Below are 14,972 nucleotides of genomic sequence, written 5' to 3' on the forward strand. Positions count from 1 at the left end.
TGATACTTCGTGAGAACGCAGCGAGAGTGAGTGGACATGTGATGGACGCAAAAAGTGGAAAAAACTGTGGGAAGACGAAGATGTCAACATGTAAAGACAACAAATCTTAACGTGTGATTACGACGTGTATTTAACGTTTAATTTATTCTTTTAGTTATTCGCTCTTATTTGCTTTGCTTCTTAGTTTCCTTCGTGTCTCTGCTGAAAGATAAAAAAGAAAATGTGAAACAACCGAATCAAACGGACATCTGCTTCTCATCTGTCAACGGATCCAACGCGTCGGAGTTTTCAGATTTAATCTGTATTTACAGCTCATCCGAGGATCAGACAAAGCATGTTCCTGCTACGTGAGTTACACGTGTTCGTACCAACACGTTAAAGCCTCCTAATAAGCACAGGTGTCACCCCCCCCCAACCTCCCCCCTGCTCCCCCTCGTCTCTGGCCGTTTGCTCCACGAGGCCCGAGATGCTTGGGAGACACGAGCAGCCAGACGGCAAGAATTAGAGCAACGTCCGTGATTGTGCTGACGTCTGCAGGGGGCGAGGCTGGAGATTAAGCCCAATAAAAACGTGTGATTTGTTGCTTTCATATTTGGAAGATGTCAGCTTCAATTTGAGCTAGCACGCTGCCTCCAGGCGGGCTGGGTGACAAATATGAAGGATGCACTGATGAACTGCTGGCAATCAAGTGTTAGTTCTCTCATCCAATATATGACGGTGATGAAAACCTCCACACATTGTTACACAGAGGTTCTGCCACAGCTAATGGCGTCGTTACAGAAAAAAAAAACGTTATATATCAGCTGAATTAGAAGCAGATTTCATTTGTTCATTCATCTGCTGTTCACTCAATTTGCAATTAATCGATTATTCATTTGTTTTTCCTGCTAAAGGTTTCTCCTATTACTAAGAAAATGTGACATGTGATTTAAATCGACCAATAAAATAACAGATTTTGCTCTAAAAAGATGTAAACAAACATGAATGAATGGCATAATACAGTTCTACGGCCAGCTGGGACATATTTGTATAGTTTTTGACAAATAAAACAATCAGTTTATCTTCTAATCACTGTGTTTTAGAACATTTATTATATTTTACTGCTTATATGTCTTGAATATCTTAAATTTTAAAGTAAAGAATTGTCCAAGATGTTAAATTGTAAATAGAAATACATTCATTTACATTATTACTTTGAAATATATCCCCCTAAAACCTTTAAAAGTTATAAAATTAATCAATAGCCCTTTTCAAAGCAAGGCAGTGGTGAATATCTGTAATTATTGAGCAATCATTACCAGTGAATATCCAAAAGTCAGACAAAAAAAAAAAAAAGGGTGGGGTGGAGAAATAATTAAAAAAGCCAAAACGTGCAAAGCGTCGGGAATCGTCTCGACGTCATCGGGAGCGAAGGATCGACGGACTGTTTAAGATTCTGGAAGTTTGAAAACACCTCATGCATTATAAGTGAAGCGCTGCCCCGAGTTCCCCGAGTTTAATCCTTTCCTGCGAGTGCTTCATCAACCTTCAGCTTTTTTGACAAGACAGAAGTTTCAGCATGTATGATTAATAAGATACAAATGTGCAACTGATATTTGATAAATGACTTTGGTTTCATATTCATGATGTACAATGAATATGCAGCACCGGGGGCTTAGGCCTACTTGATTGATCAAATGTATTCCATTCATCACTTATTTTTGCTTAATTAGCATATTTGAAGCAACACCATTAGGACTATGGGCTATTTGGGAGATATGATGTATGTTGGGGAGCAGACATACATGCATTCTTCTTTGTCTCGTAGCTCTCGCAATCTCAGGAGGCAGAATTCATTATGAGGCAGATTTTGCAGCTTGTTATCCGCCCAGAAGAAAAGCAAAAGGTGCAGGATTCCGATCTGCCATTTTTCACCACTTCTTAAGTCTTTGCTCGTCCACATTTGAAAACAATACCACGTCAGGGCATCCACAGGAGCGCGACACAGAAGGACGGCGAAGTGTTTTCCGACGTGTCTCTGCAGAGGACGCACGGCTCTTTCCCTGGGAATATTTCTCAGAGGGACGTGATAACCCCGAAGGACTTTGGACGGAATAAATGGGAGAAAAGGGAGTGAGGATGTGGGTCATTATAGCTATAAGTTCTAAAGCCCTTCATTAAACACATGAGCTCGTCATTACCCTGCTGCTGTGATGAACACACCCCCCCTCCCCCTCCCTCCTCCAGTTTACAGGCCAGATGATGCAGAGAATCCACGCTCGTCTGGCACAGGGGCGAAGCAAAGTCAGGCACAGTGTAAATGTTTTGTGTGAACCCAAGCAGGAACATTCTGATGCACATTTGCCCCATTACGGCGCATCAGCATCAGCGAGACGCACGCTAGTGCAAGCAAGGAGCGTACACTTATCATTATTTGATAGCATGTTTAACGACAGATTGACAAAGGATTTGCAAATGCGAGCTGGCGCCAATTTTGTTAAGGTTGGATTTCACTGCGTCTGCAATCCAAGTGTACTTATGTGCATAATCTGATTTTTCAACTAAGCTATTGGAACTTTTCTATTTATTTTTTTTTAACTAACTGTAACTAGCTGTAGAAATGTCTGCAGAGTCAGACGGAGACGTTTCTGAGGCTCTGATACATTTTAGAATCATTTTTACAGACGGACTTTTCGACTGGCTCCGCTGCGTTTGGACTCATTTCTATGAGAGATAAGATCTGGGACGGTTCCCTCCTATTAATTTTATTTATTTTTCCACTTTCATTAAGGGGGGGGGGACCATGGAAGCAGTCAGGCTTCATCACTGAGTCATCTGCCCACTCCTCTGGTTAATATAAGATACTCCAACATTTCTTTTCATACAGACAGTGTGTGTTCATGTATGACCGTGTTCCTGTGCGTAATATTTTTATCATAATCAATCAGTTTAAAAACCCAGATTATCTGTGTGTGTGTGTGTGTGTGTAATTGCAGAGAGTGTGATCTGTAATTAGCCGTGACGTGTTAGATATACGGTGCGATTAACTGTGTTAATATGCAAACATCCAAAACAGATTAATATAAAGCATCAAAAGAATTATGGGTTCATTTCACTTCATTACCTGAGACGTGTTACCTGAAGTTTATCAGTGTTTAATAACTCATGTGTTTATATTTGGGAGCATCATGATTGTTGTGAAATATGGATGCAGCTGATGTGCACTTCGATTTCCACCCTGCGATATTTCATGCACCTAAAAACGGCGATTGAAATCATATTAACCTTGCAGAGTTTGCGCGGCTATATAACATTTTTGTGTACTAACAATAATTCCCACATTGACTTTGACTTATTAGTGCAAATTATAGTCAGAGACAACTAATTTCCTTCTATGATTGCACTGATGATGGCATTTTTCTTTGGTTAGCCTTGGGCGAAGCTCTACTTGGTTGTGCTGAATCCTCAAAATGTACTTGTAGCCTATATATGCTCTGAATAATGATTTGCCTCTGCACATGGAGAGCCACTGTGGATAAAATGAGCCCGAAAACAAAAATAAATGCTTCATAAAAATGATAAAATCTGTGTAGTGGGCCTCATCCTTTTCCCGCAAAGCATTCTGCTGCAGCCGAAGAACAATGCTCGCTTCAATTTAGAATAAGTTGCTGCTCTAAAACATAATGGCCCTACAGACAAATCAGAGATCCATCGGCGGAGAAAGGCACTAAATAATTTATAGCTTTAATCTGCTCACTGAGGTGTGTGGTCTTTGACAGTAATTATAAATGCAGGCAGAAATTATAGCTGAATACTTTAACTGCATTAAGAGTCATCTGATGAACAACGTGATTGCCTGCTCATTTCCAACAATAGGGGGCAAGTTGGTGTCACAGCATTCAAATCACCACAGTGCCCATGTGCTTTTTCCCATTTACCATCAAATGTCACTTGCCCGTTATAAAATAGAGATTTGATGGGTGGAGGTAATTGAAGACTTGATTGCTTGAAAAGAGATGAATTGCATAAAATGTTTATGAATTTAGAAGGCAATTATTTTTAATAGCCTTGAAATAATAGAGCTGGAGGAAATATGTTTAATTGTTATGATACCATCTTGCAGCAACAGCAGCGGCGTTCACAGGAAAGCAATAAAGGCTGACAAGAAGATATATCTTTGAGGTGTATCTAAAAGTCTTACGGGTGAAGAAGAGAATGCAGTGTACTGTACCGAACAGAGATATTGTCCTTTGTCTCATACATAGAAAGATATTGTGGTTTTAAATATTAGATTAGTGGTTAATGCTTTAGTTTATGAGTCTGCTATATTTTCCTGATGAGCTTCCCTGGAAATAATAATTGTAATTTGGATTTAATTGCAGGTAAAACAGGAATTTTACACATATGCTGAATCGTGTTTGCCTGTGGCATAATGTCCGACTGAACAACAAATTGCAGGATTAATGTAACTGTGGTATTTTTTAATTGGAAGGTATTCTGCCTCCGAAGGTTGCTGAGAACTTTCCAAGAAAACTACAAGGTAATGACCTACATCAGAATAATTTAATCTTAATAATACACTTTATTCTATATCACACTTTTCTTAACAATGTTATAAAGTTCTGGATTAAAAACCAGACAAGGCAGTTGCCTAAAAGGACGTCGGTGTGTACATCATGAGAACGCAAACATAATAATAATAATAATAATAATAATACTTATATGTAAAGTATTTATGTATTTTGTTCCGTCAGTGTTCACATCATCTTTATCTCAACACTTTTCTAAACATATTCCAGCTGCAAACGTCAAAAACAAACAGAGAGACAACTTGAAAAGGATAAAAATAAGAATGCGAGCTGTTATCAAATGTTAACTCTTTATTTGAATAAGTAAAAAAGGTGCAGGTATCACAGGTATCATCTGTCTTGCTGTTATCCTTGTTGCATGAAACGCACTGGGGGTTTTTTTTTGTTGTTTTTTTTCTTCTAAAATATATTTACATGTGAAATATGCTCGTTTCCAAACGGTCTAGTAATTTTTTGAGTCATGTACAGAATCTGAGTCTAAACTGGTGATTAAACATTTATTAAAGTGCTTTTTTTTTTTTTCTCTTCTATCATTGCAACACAAAACATCTTTACATAGCAATTCACTGTACAGGTCTGCATGTGTGTTATCGTGTGTCGGGCTACCTGTTTGGACAGCTGCACGTGTATGCAGGTGTATCACAGAAGTTGTAAAGTACAATTAGTTCATTATTTTGTTTTTGAAATACAATTGAAACTTGACATATCATACAAATAAATAGTAGTCATAGCCGGGGCTATTGCATGCAAACAGCAATTAAGTTTCTTCAAGCAGTAATACATTTCATTACTGGTGATGCATTTGAGCAGGGTGCAAAAGTATCTCTTAGTGTTTCCTTATACAATTTCTAACCAGTGTGTCTTTGCTGTACTCCATGAAATGTTTTAATAATGATTCACACTACACAACGTTAATCGGAGAATGGCTGAAATATCTGACCCGTGTATTAAAAAAAAATTTAAAAAAAAAAAAAAAAAAAAAGGAAGAAAATGAAAAGAAGTGACGATAATATGAAGAAAATCAAAACTACTCCTTGTCCATTTCCACGTATTGTGAATGGTTGTCGGGGGATTTGCTGTGAGTTTTACTCAAATGGAGTTTGACGGCGTGATTACTCGCAAATGTCCGACAGCAGAGCTTACATTTGAACTTTGAGTCAACGTCCTCCTCCGTGACCAGAGCCTCTGTGGCTCTGACACCGAGGACCTTCGACAGCTCTGGCTCGTCTACCTTCGTCTGGTGCTCCACGGGCATTTTGCACATGTCTTTGATTTGGAACCCGAGGTGGGATTCCAGATGGGAAATGAATGCGGCCGGTGACCTAAACTGGGAAGCGCAGTCATTGCAGTAGAAGATGGGGTGGCCCGTGTCCATGTTCTTCAGAAATTTGGTCCCTCCGGTTTTGCGCAGTTGGTATTTGACATTCGCTAACCAATGGCTTATAGTGGTCATGGACAATCCAGTGAACTTGGAGATGTGCATCCGTTCCTGAGGGCCGAGGTCTGAGAGCAGGTATTTCCCTTCGGAAGTCTGGAAGAGGCTGGAGGCAAACTGGGCTTGCAGGATGAGAAGGTGGCGAGGATTCCAGTTCGACTGTCTGCCTTTACGCTTGTGGATGGAGTACACCTCGGCGGACACGTCCTCAAAGCGCCTGACGTCCGATTCCAGTTTCATGGTCGGGATCCTCGACGGGATGGAGGGTTTTGGCGTCGTGGCTTTTGGAAGAACTTTAACCATGTCAGCTATGTCGGACAAAGCATATTTCTGTGGCATCGGGGTGGAGGGCTGCAGTAGCGCTGAACTTGGCATGCTGTGTTTGGATTTCGTCAGGTCTATTGGTTGGTCGTCACCAACAAAGAGAAAGGTGTTATCGGGCCTATTTCTTACGGGATTTCTGAGCATTAAAGATGGTTTCTCGCTGCTACGGTTAATTTCAGCAAAAATCGACTGGGTGTGAGCAGATAGTTTATCTACTCTCGAGTTATTGGGCTTGTTTGCTTTGCCCAGATGATTGTTCAGAACCGACTGCAGTGCACTAAGAGGGTTTATGCCAAGTACATCCGGAGTGTCACTGAGAGGCTCTGAAGTAGCGCTGCGTCCATTGCTGGCAGAGGGACTTGGTGTCTTGCCTCTGTCAGAGAAATCTGGGCTCAACTTCCCTTTGATCGCTTCACTCCCTTCATTCACACAGTCTGCATCCAGCTTTGAAGAGGAAGAGGAATCGTCCTGACAATCGCTGTCATCATTCTCCACCAGATCAAACTTGATATTCTGACTTTCTTTACCATCGCTAATGCCAACCTTTTCTTTTTTGATGTCCACATTTTGATGCTGTCCCTGGGGAGCCTCGACTCCCACAGCACCGTGGTACAACTTCCCCTTTGGGGCAATCGGCCTCAGCTTGTGGTTAAATGTCTGCTTTAGCTGAGTGGGGGGGGATGCTGAGAGGGGGGCGCTTTTGATGATGCCAGAGAGCTGATAGGCAGCGTGAATGCTCGGATAGGCACTCCAGCTCGGCGTCCCCGTTTGAGCTTTATTGATGGCAGAGGCCACGGTGTTGGCTAAAGATTTAAGAATGTCCCCTCCTCCTCCTGAGTCCTGTTCAAGATCTTCCTCACGGAGATAAGGGTACTTAAAAGCCCCATTGTTTGCCTTTTGATCCTCGCTCTCTTGCTTGTCATCCTTAGCTTCAGTGTCCTCCATTTTGTCTGATGTACCTTCCCCCTGGCTATCCCTCTCGCTCCCCCCGGGGGAGGCATTTTTCGGAGACACCTTTTCTCCCTCGTTGTCACTGGCAGCCGGCTCAGCTAAACCCTGGATCTTCTCTATGGCCAGGGGGTCAAGCGCCAACTGTTTGCCCTTTTTAGAGGCTGAATTTGTGACTTTAATGAAGTGTCCGGTAACCATCATATGCGTGGTGAGCTGCTGAAGGGTGTCATGAGAGCTTCCGCACTCCATGCATTTAAGAATCTGAGACTTGCACGTTTCAAACTGCCATGTGTAACTCGCTCCATTCTGATAGCCGTAGCGGTTATTGTTAGCATTTGCAATGGTGGCGGCCCGTTGTGCCTCAGTGTAGCCAGATATACCAGTCGTGGAGTCGGGGGAGCAAGGTCTTACTGTGTCAAAGGCCCGTTTCTTAGCTGGTGGCAACAATTTGGGTGTGATTACTGGGATTGGCTCTTTTAAAGGCACCTTTTGGTAATGTTTAGTTTTAATCATGTGGACGCTCAAATCCTGGAGTGAGTCAAAAGAGTGGCCACAGAACATGCACTTCAAAACTTTTTGTGCGTCCTCCTTCCCTTCCATATCATGCAAATTTCGTTTCCTCGATTTCGAGGACGAGGCAGAAGAGTTACTCTGTTTGCCGTGGTTGTTGTCCTGGTAGTGTCCGCTCTTATTCATGTGGACCGTCAGCTCCACAAGCGTGTCATAAGCTGCGCTACAATCCTTACAGCGGAATCGGCTGGCTCCTGTGAACACCGAGCCGCAGGGTTTGGTGGTTTGCCTGTACAGGTGGACAGAGCTAAAGAGGTTGGGTTTTGACACGGGCTTTGGCGAGAATGTCTGCTGCAAGGTCTTAGAGAGCGCGTCCTGGTGCCAGTCAAACTCACTTTTGGTGCTCCCGTTGGTGCTGTCACAGTTGGCTTTGCTGGTGTTTTTGGCCATTTTCAAGTCCATCCCTATCCCCGTCCAGTAGGAATCAGAAAGAAAGTTTGCATAGGCTGCCCTCATTTTCTCCAAGCTGCTGCCCGTCTCCTCCTTGTGTTTGGAGCTGCGGCTTTCCTCATCCCTCTGGCTCTCAGGTGGCGAGGAGGTTTTGAAGTCTGAGAGTCTGTCACTGCTGTCGCTGAGGCGCGACTCCAGTTCTGCCTCTTGATTGGAAAGGACACTAATGGGAGAGTTCTGGTTGCTGTAAGTGTTAGTGCTCTTGTTGTCGAGCTCTCTGTCCTCAGACAGTTTGGGGCTGGTCTTCTCCGAACATTCCTCCTCAGTTTGAGTGTCGTTCTCTCCGTCTTCCTCAGCGATGGCATCTTGAAGAGCCGCATCTTCATCAGGCATGTACACTAGAAAAGCAAGAGACAGAAATTAACGACATTGAAATGTGTTGTATAACAACAGTTTAATGACTCTATGATTTAATTTACAATATTTAGACGTCCCGAAGCATCAGATAGTAATTTTTTTGTGAGAAGCCATTTAAGACAACATAATGACAGCTGCTTTGTGCCTTGGGAGGTTGGAGCATATAGCTGGACATAATGTCTTTACTAAAAGACCGCTGCTGGTGCAACAGCTCCATGTAATTCACGACAGGCCATTGACTTAGTGCTGCGTCCAAGGTTTTCCTGGCCTCAAGTCGAGATGTTTACAACAATCATTGGCCACTGAGTGACAAAAGAAAATTGATTCTTCAAGGGCCCGTTAAGTGTTATTGCAAATGACCTATTCCATAGTGATTATGGATGTCACAAAACTGCAAGGAAAGTGTTCGCCTTCTGTTCTGGATAAATTCTTCTCCGCCTCCCTGAAGCTACACGTGAGGAATGGTTTCACACTAATCCAGATATTCTAATGTCCCACGATAAATTAAAAAGCATTGACTGAAAAAGATGAGAAAACATAACTTCACCAGACATTTAGCCACTATCACAGAAGTTTCAATATTCAGTAATTCAGCATCAGGAAACTGATTGTGTTGACGGCAGAATAAAAATAAAATGTGCAAATGTGAATACTGATGAAGATGTTGATCGCGCTCGTGGAAGAGCTGATTCAATTATCAGTGTTAAAACCAGACAATTATACAAAATTTCAAAAGATTACTGGCAATCCGTCACGTCATTACATTTTCTCTGACAGTCTCATAAACAGCAATTACTTCTTCCATTATTCACCTGTTCGTTCTCCCAACTCATAGAGCACAAACATTATTGCTTCAATTAACAGATAATTAAACAACAGTATTTCTAATTGACACATTTCCCATCATCCAATTAGGGCAAACTCTGACTCAGCATCGGGGGCTGCAGGGGCCCGCTTGACATAATACGAACACAGCCACAGAAGATTAAAACGTCCTTTCTGACAATAACTGTTTCAGAGTATTTTAAATCTATCCACCCGGAAACCCACGTCAACACTATCACAACCGATGTTCGCGTATCTTATCAAGACATCCTGCAATAAATGCAGTTTGTCAGTGTTGTCACATATCTCAGATACTTTCCGCCTCGCAGACATGCTGGAAAATGTGCATTTTGGGAGAGACGTGGCAGATGTGCTCCGAGTTAAATATGAATAGGACATAACAGCCCTGTCCAGGCACTTATGCATGTGGTTAATATTTCTTTTCTGAATAGAGGGCACTCCGTGAAGGGTTGAAGCCGAGCACTCAGGAGTCCCACACCGGGCGTCCCATAAAATGTCTTCCCTTCTTTGCGCTCTGAAAATAAGACTTTTTTTTATTATCAATATTTCAAAAGAGCCTCAAGAGAAGCCCTGGAGGTGAACTGCTTGCCAGCTAATGGACGGAGATGGAGATGGGATTCGGACTTTCAAAACAAACATGGAGAATGGGGCCTCGTGAACAAGAGCCTGCACACACACACACACACACACACACACACACACACACGCCCCGGTGCGCCGTGACCTTGATCCACCGCAAGAGAGATGTTTTGATTGGCCGACTGAGATCAGTGATGGCCTCCACAACACCCTTGATGCTCAGGGAGAGAGTTGTCAAGAGCACAGAGGTATGTTTTATTTATAGTCTTATATATAGTATTCACAGTGAAGGAGAGCACCAATGGCTGTGACAAGTTGATGTCCACTCTCTTCAAAGTCAGCACTGAAACAGAGGGGCCGGTAAGAACCAGCACCAAAGTGGCGAGATGAGCGTTTTAACGGTCCAGTGGTGCTCAGATAGAAATGGTTCCTGGTACAAACCATCATGCGATTGCTATTTCCTGCATTTTTCATGTTCCTTAAACCCCCCCCCCCCCCCACAGCATCCACTATATAAAATAAACATTTTAAAAATAATGACAGGCACAGCTTTTCCTAGAAAGAACCACTTACATAACCCGTAGTTAAATCAGGTTTTTAATGTGAATGTTTGTTTCTTATCTCGGTATTTGAGTCTGGAATTGACAGAGATTAACAGCTGCCCTTCCTGCTGTTCTATGCCTTTCTATCAGATGCCCTGAGTAGCAGACTTCCAGAGGCAGCAATTAACCTTCTGGCAGGGATCGCTCCGAGATACCCGCATGTCTGAGTCTGTTTGTAACTCTGCTCTGCCGACTCTTGGTCGACCACAGAACTGCTGCCACATCAAGCTGCGTTAGCTTTTAAACACAAGATCAGAGAAAAGAATTCTGTATGATATGCACCGTAAAACAAACTGCAAGAAATGTAAGAATTTGCACGAAACAAAAGTGAAGAGCAGCGACTGCTTGCACAGGAAATGCCTGCTTTGGAAATGTTGTCCACATGAGGCCTCTCCCAGGCTAACTGGCCTTACAAAACAAGAGGCTGGCATGCCTCGCCTGAGATTTAGCATGTCATAAACCGCTGTAAAGCCTCCAATCTGTGTCACTACAAATTTATATCTTCAGACAGAGATATGCAAAGGTCAAAAAACCTGAGGTGTCCATCATAAATCAGACAGTTGAAGTGTTTATAACCTTTATCCGTTAGAACAGACTCTTGGCAAAGCGAGGCCTGGATTTACAGAAGCAGCGGCCTGTTTCTGAGCCAAAAGGCTTTTTTTTTCATTACATCCAGAGAAACTAGCAAACCACATGGGAAACAGAACATTACATTTACTGCTATATTCATGCTGCCCAACTGGATCTGTGCTTACATGACAACACGTTAAAAAGAGAGAGAGAGAGAGCGGTCTTTACTAGTCGACTTGGAGCAGTAACATCTTCATGGAGCTGGATCCCTCCTCCCCCGTATAACGTGAGTCTATTCAGGATGTGTCAATCATGTCAGAAACGTGCGTGCCAGCTGTAGAAGGGCATTCTGTTTCCAATATCAACATGCCAGCAGAAAGTTTTGTGATGGTGAGAACATCAACATTTATCCCCCGGAAGGTCAACGTTTCCTTCATTAATCTGACAAGCCTCGGAGAGTTAGCAGCCTGAGGAGCTTAGCTAATGGACAGCTGCAATACCCAGCGCAGGACTTTGTGAGTATCCGTGGTAACACTATCTTCAGAGAAGATTGGGTAATTCATAGGTGCCAGTGACAGGTCTGCACGTCTGTGCCACTTTCCCCAGCGCTCTCCGGTTGTCTCAAGCTACAGTTTTTGCTGCTCGCAAATCAATATCTCTTTTTACTTCCCATTGATTGCCTGGCAGTGGGACCAACCTAAGCAGGACTGTTATGACATTTCTAGATTTCCCCCTGTCCTTGGAACAATCAATTACACGCACATGGCAATCAAAACCTCTTTGCAAAATGAACCTGCTCCATGACATTTTCATCTCCCGGATTTATGCTGTATAAAGAAAAAAAAAAAAAGGGATGGTGGGGGTGGGGGGGGGGGGGGCCTGGTGGATGGGCGCTAACAACGCAGGTCAGGATCACTGAACAATCCCCAGGCTGCCTCAGGAACTGTCATCTGGTTCCACTCACATGAAAGCAGTGTTCCCACTTAATTGTGTCTGTACATTAAAAAAAACCAACACGTTTAATAACCGTGTTCATCTGTTGTTATAAATAGGTGTGAAATGTCAGTCAAAAAGTACTTGGTGTACAAAACTCTCTCCAAAAGCTCCTTTGTGTCTGTAATGTCGGAAACAGGACGACGTGTTTATGAAAGTCACCGTGATGTGATTTCTTCAGTGAGCTATGATTAGAATGAGACACACATGCCACGAGGTTTAATGTTTGACAGTGATATCTGACTAACTCAGTGAGCAGTGCACGTCAAGATCAAACCGACGCATTGTCAGACATCCTGATGATAGTCCTGATGACACATCTGAGCTTAATTCTGAACCGAATCACATGAGGAACGGCGAAGAGCTAATTCTGAGGCCCGGAGCCATCTGTAAAGATCTGTAAACACCTCTCTCTTCATTGTTCCCTGTCAGGAAACAGTCTCTCCGAGCCCAAGGACACTGCAGAGTAAAGAGAGAACAATCGCGCTCAGTCTGCTCCCTTTGACAAATTTGTCTGGAGGTTAATTGATATCACAGAACAAAATAGTTTTTGACTGGCTTTTTAAACAGGAATTGTGTCATTAGTTCCCGTCTGACCCATTATTTCATTTCAACACTTCGGTGTTAAATGACTCCGATGATGCCTTTGACGAGACAAAACACAGCAGACACACTGACACTGACTTGACCCGGTGTTGTGTTTAGGAGGAAATAGTTCTAACGTTACGGTCAAGATAAAAAAGGACGAAACATAGATCAGATAACGAAAAGTGGGTTTCACAGCAGCCGTGAACCCCCACAAAGTGGTTTCACCGGATCTTTCTGAGGCTTCGACTACAAAACCATGAGACGGAAACACTCATGTTAATTTTTGTATGCATGATGGAGATGTTACTTAAAGCGCATTACTTACTTCACTAAACACAAGCTATTCATGCAGATAAATGCCTTGCTTTCAAACACCCTCAACTTTAATATTTAATAGACTAATATAATCAAATAAAAACTCGCAGCTCTAAAAAAAAAAAAAAAAAAAAAACACAACTTGAGGACAGATTGTGAACGCAGCAAACGGCACAATGTGCTCAGACGGACCCAGAGCCAGATTAATATGATAGGATCACAAATATGACACCATATCCTGCCATCTGGCTGTTCATTTGGGCAAAAATGATCACAATAATTATGGCAATTAATCAAAATGTTTTCACAACCAACATTCTGTTAACTAAAAACACAGGGAACTTTGCAATGCACAATCAACACACTAATAAACACAGGAAATATGCAGAGCCAGTCACAGCCTCGGTGCATGTTTGGTTTGGGTTATGCGGCTGTTTTCTTTATTTAACCATACAAACGTGGGGATTTCTAAAACTGTCCTTGTGTGTTGCACGGAGGCTAATCATGATATTTACTGAGCCACATCAGATTGCCCTGCCTAGCTCCAGGAGCCCCTTCCCTCTGTGATGTCACAGAGCCAGGCTGCTCCTTTTGATGCCTACGAGAAGCTTCTGCTCCGAGACGCATCAGTCGGCCCGCTGCCTAATTGGAAGTGAGCGGTGGGAGAGCATTGCAATCTGCACTCCAGCACCTAAGTCATCACTTTGAACGTGCCACAGCCGCCGCATCACGTGCAGTCGCCTGGTGTTGCATCTCACCAAAGGGTCCCCTACCAGCACCGGCAGACAATACACACACAGCGTTCCCCAGCCTGTCTCACAGCCCTTTACCCACCCAGCATCACAGTCAGGTGGATATTCGTATATAATTAAATATATGAAAAGAAAGAAAGAAGCTACTACATTCCAAGGTACTTTTACTCAACTTGGGTATTTTCCATATTATGCTACTCTGAAGGAATCTAGTTTACAGTGCCACAGCACGTAGAAGAATACAGTGAATACAACCAGAGTGTTAGGTTCAAAAAGATATAAGAGAAAATAGGAATAATAGTATAAAGTGAAATTAAAATATAAAAATAGACTGAAGTATAATTTACATAATCAAATGATATTATTATCTAATAGTACAATACTATGACACTGACAGGAGCCATTGTGCTTTTTAATAACTTTAACTTCTGATAAATCTCTGTCTGTGTCTCGAATATCTCGAGAACTGTTCATCTCATTGGCCTCACGTGTATTTTTCAGATATCAAAGAAGTGCAGTGTTGAATTTGGTGCAATCTTGACGTGTGATATGTTTTAATAAACAGGCAACAACTGATTTTCCGGTTCGGAGTTCTGCGTTCTGAGGAGATCTTCACCCGACAAACCGATCTTTGATCCAAACTGCAGGTCCCTTGCAGAGCTTCAGAAAGAACCAGCGTCACCACAGGCCAAACAAGCTCAGACGGTCGTGCTAACTAACACTGTGTTGATGTGACGGTAGAAATCTCACACAGATATCTGCAAACCTGAGCAACACAAACATCCCAAAGTGTCCACAAGCCACCAGAGGTACATTATATTTTTGTTTTAGAAATTTAGTGAACCGGCCCTTTAAACTAGTGGCTGCGGAACAAGCTGTAATGGGCTGTTTTGTATAAACAGAAAAATAAACTGTGTCTTCTATTCGTCCTCTTCCGCTAACAAGCAAAGGTAAATATAAACCATTTGGTGAGTGTGGAGGATGATGTTACCACTGAAGAGGCTTAAAAGCCTCAGTGTATATTTGTCAGATTATATATGATCTTTTCTGCCCTGACGGATACAAAGTTCCA

At 42.6% G+C, this 14,972-nt stretch overlaps 1 protein-coding gene across 2 annotated transcripts in view; it reads right to left on the reverse strand.

Annotated features, from left to right (window-relative positions):
- Positions 1 to 4,841: 4,841 nt before the first annotated feature.
- The window catches only part of LOC109640484 (teashirt homolog 2), a 98,041-nt gene continuing 87,910 nt past the window's right edge, over positions 4,842 to 14,972 (reverse strand). For both annotated transcript variants that reach the window (XM_069526676.1, XM_020106634.2), the window contains one exon: positions 4,842 to 8,636. In XM_069526676.1, coding sequence (XP_069382777.1) covers positions 5,596 to 8,636 — 3,041 coding nt within the window. In that variant the 3' untranslated portion in view covers positions 4,842 to 5,595. The remainder of the gene's footprint in view (positions 8,637 to 14,972) is intronic.

Source organism: Paralichthys olivaceus, chromosome 6 (genome assembly GCF_024713975.1).
Source record: "Paralichthys olivaceus isolate ysfri-2021 chromosome 6, ASM2471397v2, whole genome shotgun sequence".
In the NCBI taxonomy this organism is placed as follows: Eukaryota; Metazoa; Chordata; class Actinopteri; order Pleuronectiformes; family Paralichthyidae; genus Paralichthys; species Paralichthys olivaceus.